Source organism: Eubalaena glacialis, chromosome 10, assembly GCF_028564815.1.
Source record: "Eubalaena glacialis isolate mEubGla1 chromosome 10, mEubGla1.1.hap2.+ XY, whole genome shotgun sequence".
NCBI classification, from domain to species: domain Eukaryota; kingdom Metazoa; phylum Chordata; class Mammalia; order Artiodactyla; family Balaenidae; genus Eubalaena; species Eubalaena glacialis.
The window spans coordinates 74,625,037-74,634,930 of NC_083725.1; the positions used below are offsets into that span (position 1 = coordinate 74,625,037).

General features: G+C 52.0%; 1 protein-coding gene across 4 annotated transcripts; it reads right to left on the bottom strand.

Annotated features, from left to right (window-relative positions):
- Positions 1 to 14: 14 nt before the first annotated feature.
- C10H11orf16 (chromosome 10 C11orf16 homolog) lies at positions 15 to 9,305 on the bottom strand. Of its 4 annotated transcripts, none has more exons than XM_061201430.1 (7): positions 9,249 to 9,305; positions 8,388 to 8,584; positions 6,975 to 7,131; positions 5,140 to 5,374; positions 3,845 to 4,501; positions 1,121 to 1,342; positions 15 to 379 (listed from the first exon to the last, which is right to left on the bottom strand). In XM_061201430.1, exons 2-6 carry the CDS (start codon positions 8,564 to 8,566, stop codon positions 1,155 to 1,157), a joined length of 1,416 nt encoding a protein of 471 aa, XP_061057413.1. In that variant the 5' UTR covers positions 8,567 to 8,584; positions 9,249 to 9,305; the 3' UTR covers positions 15 to 379; positions 1,121 to 1,154. The 4 variants fall into 4 exon arrangements, with proteins under 4 accessions (XP_061057413.1, XP_061057414.1, XP_061057412.1 ...); XM_061201431.1 differs by having other exon boundaries at positions 15 to 310; positions 9,061 to 9,283; XM_061201429.1 differs by having other exon boundaries at positions 9,061 to 9,283.
- Positions 9,306 to 9,894: the final 589 nt, after the last annotated feature.

Sequence of the window (9,894 nt, forward strand, 5' to 3'; positions counted from 1 at the left end):
CTTTTTATTGGCATTAAGAAGTCAAACAAAATGTTGCTCATGTACAACTGAGGCTTTATGAAAAGATGATGGCAGAGAGGCTGTGGACACATTTGTCCAAAGCAGGCCAACCATGTTCTGTAGCTTCTGTGGAAGAGGCATCCTCAAGCAGATCGCACCAGGCCCCTGGCAGGGAGCCCTCGCCAGGGCCGCCACACTCCTGTGCCCTTAGGACAGGTGCCTTCCTGCCACTCATCTGCAGGGATGTCTTCCTGGGGTGAAGATGCTGCTGCTTATCGGACTATCACCTGTGGCCTGCACTGTACCATTTCTGTAGAAGAAGGCCTTGTGTCAGCCACTTTGTAACTAACTCCTCCTCAGGTATCTACTCTTTAGCTTCCTACAAGAGAAAAAAAAAATCCTGAGAGTCTTATGGTGACTTTACAATCAGTGACTTTGGATCCTTAAAATTACAAAGTCATTGATGTGTCCTAAACATCTTTAAGCTACCACACCAACAGTATTGTTGCATCTCTCAGTTTAGTTGCCTAGGGAGTCACCTCATTTTGAACATGTCTTTCCTCAGAAAAAAGGCCAGTATTTTATATGATGAAAACAAAGGCTTGGGGACTTCCCTGGCGGTCCAGTGGTTAAGACTTCACCTTCCAATGCAGGGGGTGGGGGTTCTATCCCTGGTCGGGGAGCTAAGATCCCACATGCCTCACAGCCAAAACACCAAAAAAACATAAAACAGAAGCAATATTGCAACAAATTCAATAAAAAACTTTAAAAATGGTCCACATCAAAAAAAAAAAAAAAAAAGAATACAAAGGTTTAAGTAGAGCTGTATTCGCATTCCTAGCAAAGAAGAGACTCTCATGGACCGAGGGCCTAGTAAAGCAGGCCCATGCCCACCACCATAGGGTAGAGGGGTCACTTAACTGGGGATCCTTGCACCCCTAGTGATGAAATTCGTGGGTTCTGTAAGCCTTCTGAAATCATATGCAAAATTGTGGGTGTGTGCATTTTTCTGGGAAGAGGGGCCATAGGTTTTATCATTCTCAAAAGTGGTGTGACCCCAAAAGGTCAAAGAACCATGGAAGGAGTCCTTCAGAAGCCCCTTCCCAGCCATCTGCTTTACCTAGATCCTTGGGGCTTTTAGTTTAGGGGTAATTCTAGTCCCCCTGATGTGCCGCAGTACCCCGACTCAGTTTTTTGTGTTCAGCTTCCTCTGGCAGGATCTGTAGTGGCTTCATGCCAGTGGCTTCCAGGACCAGCTCCCTGGGACTCCCCACTGCTGCAGTTTTCACTGTCTGTTGTTTGTTGCCCTTCTCTTCTTTCCCGATGTTGCAAAGTCTTGTTCCTAAACCCAAAATTCAGTTAGTTGAATATGCCACCATTTTGATGGGATTAGACTTGACTTGTGTAGAACTGTATCAAGGATCACAGAATCCCTTAACTGTCTGAACCCTGTTTCAGTCATAAGCGAGGGTGGAGAGCAGCATGACTGCTGGCATGAATCCTGGCCCTCTAGGATTGTTAGGTTAGTCTCAGACAGTAACCTCACTGCCTGTAACTAAAAGGAGCAAAAAAGTTTGGAGGGCGGAGGACCCATACAAGAGGATTCTTAAGAGGTAGAGCCTCAGACCAGACTGTGAAGCATCAGTACTTGATGGCAATCAAGCACAGTTAGGAGAAGCAAAGCAGCACATTTCCTTAAAAGGATACAAGATCTGGAGGGGAGAGAAGAAAAGCTCTGGTATTTGCCATTGTTTCTAGCCCAGGCACACATGTCGTTTTACACGCTTCACCTCACCAGTTCACCTCGCTAGTTAGTGTGGCGTGCAGCACTCCATCTGGGATGGGGGCTGGAGATGCCCCTTTCTCCACGCCCCATGCAGGCATACTCTCCACAGCTTTGGGTGCAGAGGTAGGACCTGGCAGAGGGCAGGCTCACTGATTCTCATGGTTCAGCTCCAAGAATTAACCTTTGCCCAGAGCATAACAAATGATCCAGTACCTAGAGGAAAGCCAGGCCAAGTACCTGAAGATACTATATTTCTCCTTATAGCCAATTATTATAATGTATTTGGGTGTGGGGGGAACTTTAGAGTGGATCTGTTTAAATATGGTGATGCGGGGAGAGAGGCTGAATGTAGGTGTGGGTGCCTGGGTAGTGGCGATAAGAGCGGTGTATGCTTGGGGCCAGGGAAGATTTGTTTGGCCTCAGTCAGGTTTAGAACCAGTCTGGATAGAACGCCATGGAGCAGGCACAGCCATGGGAATGCAGGCCTGGAGCCTGGGGCAGGTCTGACCGCCACGGCCTTCTGGTTACCCCACTGGCATTCCTCTCCCTGAGACTGGATCTCGTGCCACGTCAGTTGCTGCCCCAGAGACTCCTCCCTGTTGGAGAGAGACAGCTTTTCTTTCTCCAGTCTGTGCTGAAGCAGGAGGGCAGTGGAAGCTATGGAGAATTTAGCTTGAAAACTCTAGACTTTGGCACCATTTTCTTTATATTATCACTTGTTTGGAGGGCATACCCTGTAGAAACAGCTGCTTCCAAGCAGCTTCTGTCAAGGCCTTTCACTGCAAGGAAAGAGGCCCAGGAACACCTATCCCTGCTCCCACCTTTATATTTTCAATACAAGGTGTCCTCTCAGGGAGGGGAGGAAGAGCCCAGCTGGTCATAGATATAGATTCTCGTCCCTCTACTTATTTCCCTCTCAGACGTGGGGGAAAGATCGCACACCTCGAAAGCCAAGGAAGGAACCCTCATCTAAAATACAACAGCAGCCAACACATCCATCCCTGCCCACTCCAAAGCCCAGGGGTCCAGAGGAGTCCCCCAAGAAAGTTTCTCAGTGTAGAAACAATTTCTCAGCCTCCTGGAACTGAAGACTAATAAAGGCCTTACTCCTGGCGTAAGATTAAAATCCTCGTGGGCTGAGAGGTCCTTCTGGTTGAGCAGCTGTCCTGAAAATAGGGCAATGGCTTCCAATGGGGACCCACAATGAGTCCCAGTGTGGGCAATGCCTACAGATCCTTATGCCCTTGGCAGTGGTATTCTTTAACCCTCAGTCTCCCTGCCCCAGAGTGAATGTTCATTTAGTTCACTGAAGGTTGAATTGTCAGCACAGGGCCCCAAGAATCTAGTCTAGGGCTGGCTTATCCAAGTCACCTCCTTCACAAAGCTCTGCCAGCTGCCTTAGGCATCTGCTCTTTCTGGGCCCCACTGGGAATTTAGATAGCACGGCATGAGGCATATCAATGATACACTGCTCTAAACCTACAAGGGCATGTTGCTTGGGTAGAGAAGTTTGGGGATGGCTGCAAGTTGCCAATGACAATGACACTGCCTCCCCTCTCAGTGGTAGAGTGAGACGCATAAGGCTGTGCCTGGTTCCTCCCGCTCTGACTTCCTAAGGGGCCCATCTGGAGAGTAGGGTCCAATGGCCAGTGTTTAAAGACCTGTTTCTGAGCTTCTCAGGGCACTGAAAGACTCCAATCAACACCTGGAGGCATTCTGACTGTACATCTAGAGAAAAATCAACGCCTCCAAGGAAAACGAGGGAGGGGAGGGTAGAAATGGACAGTGGCAGAGTCCTGCCAGTAGAGACTAGTGAAGAAAGAAAAGACAGTTGTCAAATAGGGATGCAAACCTTAGCACAAAGATCAGCCCATCCTTTCTTGTTAGGTTTCCATTTAATCAATAAAGCCCATGTTTCCCTCTTATCACAGCCCCCCCTTCGACATGACCAAGTGTTACTTCCAATCCCAGCACAGCGGACATGTGCATCAGATTCCTGAGAGACACCTGGGAGGGAAGGGAGCGGGGGCCTCAGCCCTGCCTTAGGAAAAGGTCTACCTGGCTTCCTGGGATGCGGCTCGGACCCGTTTCTCCTCCAGTACCTCCATTCCGGCTGGCAGAGGCCACCCTGCCTCCTTGGAGACTCCTCAAGAAGGATGGGGGCCGTGTTGCCTGTGCTGTCCACCAGCAGCCTCTGGGGAAGGCCCATCTCCAGCTTGTTCTCCAGATCCTCTTCTTCAGAAGAAGAGGAGGTAGAGGAGGAAGAAACAGCCATGGGAGCCTGCACTGCTGCTTCTTCCTCCTCAGGATCCTCAAGGGGCAAAAGCTGTGCCGTGGGCTTCAGCTCCGCCTGTAGATGCTCTCTGGCTGTGACCCCTGAGGTTCTGGTTAGAGGCCACCAGGTGGGTCCGGCCAAGGGGCAGCAGCAGAGGCAGCCCTGGCCCAGCAGCTGGCAGCAGGCATGCGGGTGGCAGGGAGGGCACAGGAACGGAGTGCTCAGAGGAAGCCCACCGGTGACACATCCAGCGACCGGCCCCACCAGAGAGCAGGAAGGGGCCCAGAGGAGGGGCCTGGGGTGCTCCGTGGTGAAAGGCTTGTGCAGCCTGTCCACAGCCTTCTTCCAGATGGCTGGGGGCACCCACCTGACCCCTCCAAGCGGCACAGGGGCTGTCCTGCCATTCCAGAAGTGAACAGTAATTTCTTCTTCTTTGGATGCTACATAACAGAAAAGGTCACCATTTTGTTACAGCCGCCTCTTCTATATCATGGGATAAGGGTTCTCCTCTCCCCAGAAGGAAAGCCTCATCACAGCCCCTCTGCTCTGCTTCTGCCCGTGCGCACTTCTCCCTGGAGAGCCTGCCAGGGACATTCCTCACCTGCCCCATGTTTACCACCCCTTCCTGTGCTGCCATGTCTTGGTTTTCACGTCAAAACCAAGCTGCATCCTCAGGTGAGGGAAGGGAAGGAGAAACCTCCTTCTGTCGCTTCTCTGAACACAACGATGCTGACTGGCTAGCCTCGCACAAGGGGACTGTCCTAGTCCCTGGACGACTTGGTGGGGGACCAGTCATGAGTACTGGTGTGACCCCAGGATAACCTCACCACACCATAGGTTAAGTAACCAACATAGACATAGTAGCCTTGGGCTATTTTGCCCTGATAAAGAATATTTTATAATCTGAAAAATATGATTTGTCTATGTGTGGCCACCCTCAGGACGAAGCTGCAAGTGAAAGGGTAAGGATTTTTTAAGCCTCTAAGACCCCTAAGCTGGAGAGACACCCTTTGCTCTCTCCTCAGCCTGATCACCAGCCTGGCTCCTGGGGACTGGGAGGCCAGAGCAGCTCCCTTACCTCTCTGGGGGTCTCTTGCCTCCAAGCCCAAAACAACGGTGCCGGGGCCATAGCGCTGTTGGTCTGGTCCCCAGAGTGCCAGCACCTTGTCCCCAAGTCGCAGTGAGTATTCCACGGATGGCGAGAACTGAATGACATCTTCCTCCAAGACCACGCTCTGCCGCTGGGCTGGCAGCCCTGGGCATGTGACAAGGGGAGCCTCAAATTCCACCAGCAGGACTCCCTGCCTCTCCAGCTGTGGGAAAGAAAACACTCAGAATAAGAGCTGGCATTAGGAAGTACTACAGGGAGCACCAGGTTCCCTACAACGCCTGGGGCCAGGCCCCGGGTCTCCCTCCCGTGCGGCAAGGCCCAGTTAGGGAAGGGGCCGGGCCAGGTGCTGCCCGGGAGCCCATTAGGGCAGAGACAGGCCGGCTGTGCGATGGATGCTCTTCCCTCTGCTTCTTGCCGTGGCAACTCTTGTTTATCACTTCTTGCCTTTCCTGTCCCGTGCTCTTCCTTTTCCTGTTTTGTTTTTCTCCTATCTTTATATTTGGCCTGCAATTCACAGGAGTAACCTGGGTCCTCTGGATCTTTCCCCAAGCACACCCCCTCCTCCCAGCACTCCCAGGAAGTGTTGTCCCTGTGTCCGCGGCCAGCCAGGGGTGGGGTATCATCCACAGGCCCTCTCGGGCGAGGACAGGCTGGGGCTGTTGGAGCAGCCCTCTGCACTGCCATTACGTCCATGAGGGGAGGCTGGGCAAAGGAAGCAAATGAGCAGCCTGGCAGAGAGGGCAGGAGAAGTACTAAGCTAATTAAAAGAACAAGCTTACAAATTGACTTTTATCAAACCACTAGACAGGATCTATATTTGAGCAAAACCCTGTTAATATTTCATATGAAATTACATATTAGTTACTTGAAAATGACAAAATGACTTTTGATTGGAAATTCTATAACTTATATATATTTTTAGAAATCACACTTGTTTTCCCTCTATGGATCCACATTCACAAAGTCTGACTCTTTGTGGGAAGAGAAAAATCCCAAAGAAGCAAGTAGCCACCAAAGTAAAGCCCAGGCCTGGCCCCAGCATGCGGGTACCGTGCTCCTGTGTGGAGGGACACAGGCTTACATGAGGTACACACGTTTTGCTCCTCTTTCCCTTAGGCTGGCGCCCATAATTTGACACACTGAATTTTCCTGAACAAAGTGCTTTTATTGTATATTTTCTTCACTGTTATGGATTGAATAGTTTCCCCACCAAATTCATATGTTGATGTCCTAGCCCCTAGTACCTCAGAACGTGAACTTATTTGGGAATAGGGTCATTGCAGATGTAACGACTTAAGACAAAGTCACACTGAGTACGGCTGAGTAGGGTGGGCCCCTAATCCAATGACTGGTGTCCTTACAAAAAGGGGAAATTTGAACACGGACATGCACCCAGGGAGAATAGCATGTGAATATGAAGGCCAAGATCAGGGGGATGCTTCTACAAGCCAAGGAACACCAAAGATTGCCAGCAAACCACCAGAAGTTAGGAAAGGCGCATGGAACAGATTCTGCCTCGCAGCGCTCAGAATCACCAACCCTGCCAACACCTGGACTGCCAGTCCCCAGAACCGAGAGGCAATTTCTGTTGCTTAAGCCACTCAGCTTGTGCCACTTTGTTACCCAGCCCTAGCAAATTAATGCACTCACTGACATTACGTTTTCACTTCTGCATCCTGCCCATGGAAGATCTGTGCTTATCCAAGAAACTGAACTGCTGGGCACACACAGCTGAGGCATATCAGGTATGGCAGGGCCACCCAGAGGAGCATATGGGGAGATGTTGGGACTTACGGACTTGCCTCGGGAGCAGCCTTTATCTGAGCTCTGTAATAAAAGCCACCTGCTTCCCTTCTTGCCAGGACCCATGCGTCCGCAGCATCTCCACCTCTTCCCAGCCAGTCAGGCCCCTGCCATGCTGGGTCAGCAATGTGGAAACACGGGTCATAAGATGCATATCTGGGAAAAAGCAAATGGAATTAGGGAGTAGAGAAAACCAAGCCCTAAAACCATCAAGAAACACGTCTCAGAGTTAGATCTGAGCAGCGCCATGGTGTGTGCATGACAGATAAGGCAATATGGAACAGAAATCCATGTAAAGAGTGGCAATCTGTGACTTCCAGTAAGATAAGGTAAACTACTGGAAGGGGCAGAAGGAGAGGAGAGTGAAGGGAACCGTCGTTTGAGGATTGGGCATTGTTTCAAGGTAATCAGGGTGGGATTAGCCTTTATATATTCTGGTTATGAGTGCTGGTCTGAGACTAGACAGCAGGCCAGGAAAGACTTCCAGGAAGGGAAATCCTGAGGCGGTGTGTGGGATTCCACGAGGAGGCGTGGAGGCTTGGATGGTGATGCCAAAGGAGCAAAACTGCAAGAAGGCTGAGCACTGTGGGGTAATGCGAGAGGAGGGGGTGTTTGAGCACAGGAAGCACGGAGGAGCTAAGAGGCTGTGAGACACAAAAAAGGAGCAGCTAGTTCTGGGAAATTTTGTGGACAGGACCAAGCTGTAGGGAATTGTTGAGTCAGGGTTTGGGTTTCTGAAAAAAAAAACTGTTTACTTTGTGGGCAAGCCCGGATACAGGGATGCTTAACTCAGGCTTTGAATGAGATGGTCCACACAGGTGAATCAAGAAAGGGGCTAAAGGGTTCAGGCTGGCATGTCTCTAACCTGGGCAGACTGACTTGAATAGCATGGACATGAATCCCTGGGACTTGCACAACTTGTATGTGCTTATAGGCTGAGGTTCCTTTCCCCTCTTGTATTCACACTGCAGACAGTCAACTAAGGATACCATTCACAAAAAGCCAGGATAACCGAGGGACACTGAGGGAACTTGAGGAGGGACCTGGAGACCTCACCTTAGCAGTTGGTAGCAGAAACCCTAATTTCTCATGTAGTCCTACGGCAAGTCTCCGAGCTGACGGTAAAATGAGCTATAAGTTTTATAACTGATGATGCCTGACTGCCTTCCCTCACACATGCCAACTCTGACATCTGCCACTCCGCTAAAAGGTGGGATGAAAGCCAGGTCAACCCTTGATGTCACTGGGAGTGCAGTTTAGACTAGGGGAATATTAAACCCCAAGCAACTCAGAGCCCACACGGTAAAGAACCCTTTCGGCCTTCCCAGGAAGCAAGCTCTCTCCCTCCTGGGCCGTCTCTCCCACCATCTAGAACCAGGAACAGAGAGGAAAAAGGAAGCCGAGATCGATACCTGGTGAGGGGGCTCTGCCAGGTGAGCCAGGGTGCTTGGGAGGCGAGAGGGGAGGCGAGAGGGCAGGCGAAGGAGAAGTCCCAGGGAGGAGCAGTGCCGGCCCAGGCAGGGGCCTTCAGGGTTGTGGCCACGCTGCAGTATTTGGGCAAAGGCATCCCAGGCCCTGCGGCGGAGTCCATGGCCTTGGGAGAAAACACCTGAGAACAAGCGGCACTATTATCGGAGTGGCAGCCCACAGCCCAGGGGAGGGCGCCTGGCCGGGGCTGGGCTCAGCTCTGCGGTTTGCGGCCTCTCTGCGGCCGCACCCGGTCCCACCGACGCGCAGGGTGTCCCCAGAATCACCTGCCCGGGGAGGCTCAGCTCAGGAAATAGGGGAGGGGTTGAAAGAGCAAGAGCTGGGATTTCAGAGAAGGATTTATCTGTAGTAAATCCTTCACAGCCTGCTGGCTGCGTGCTCACTTCACCTCGGTGCTTCAGTTACCGCCCAGGAGATGAGATGTGGAAAGCACCTGGCATATTTAAGTAGCTCCACATACGTTAGCTTTTTCCCCCCCATCTCCACCCCAGTTGTAGGGACTTCGGGGGTAAGACCACACGTCCCTTCGCAAATCCTAGTCCTGGTGACAAACTGACCCCTAACCCAAGCCACAGACTTCCCTCCTAACCCAGTCACCTGCGGGACTAGACCGAGCTGAGAGCCCAGGGCTGTGGCCTCCGTAGACGTGCTCAGAGGCGACAGCTGCCACCCGGGGCCCGAGATCCCACTCCGCTGGCCCAGCCCACCACGGCTGTGTTGAGTCTGCTCCTGCCCAAGTCCACAGTTCTGACCCCAAAGGGACTTATCACAGCCTCAAACTCCACCTCAGCCGCAGCCCCTTCCAACGGTTGGAGTTCACGACCTCAGACCAACTGACTCCTGGTTGCCTAGCAGGTTGCCATGGATGCGAGCCAGCTGGGCCGAGGGAGTGTACTGAGCATGTGCGGGGGGCTGGGGCCTTGGGCCGCATGCGCGGGGCGAAAGGGTAGGGGGCAGTTCTCCGCCTTGCTGGGGAGGGGGGGTGTTGGCGGGAAAAGCCAGTGCGACCTCAATTCCCCCAAAGCTCGGGCTTCCCCTCTGCGGGAAGAGTCCGTCACGGTGCGCAGCCCTCACGGATCCCAGGAGAGTCTCGTGCGGGAGGGAGCTGGTCCCACAGGGACTCAAGGCTATTGACCTGCCTTCACCCGGTTCGGGCAGGAGGCTGGAGTGGAGGGAACCACTGGTTGGCCTAAGGACTCTAAGATAGAATTTGTATTTAGTTTAAAAAAAAAAATAACCAAAAATGTGGGCATGTTTGTCTGTAACAGACAGGACTGCTGAGGAGCAGAGGTGTAATGATCACTTGGGGTGGTGGGAGTGGACAGTGGGGACCAAAGGAACAGAAGTCTAGATTCTGCTCTCATTTGAACATCCAGAGGAGGAGGCTGGTATCTGAGGCATCTGACAGTCATTGTGCACCGGCTGTGTGCC

Excerpts from the sequence above, each read along its gene's own strand:
- C10H11orf16 (XM_061201430.1), bottom strand. The coding sequence starts at position 8,566 with ATGGACTCCGCCGCAGGGCCTGGGATGCCTTTGCCCAAATACTGCAGC. Across the intron at positions 7,132-8,387 it reads TGGCAGAGCCCCCTCACCAG|ATATGCATCTTATGACCCGT; the intron begins GTATCGATCTCG and ends GCTTTTTCCCAG. Across the intron at positions 4,502-5,139 it reads GGCAAGAGACCCCCAGAGAG|CATCCAAAGAAGAAGAAATT; the intron begins GTAAGGGAGCTG and ends TCTGTTATGTAG.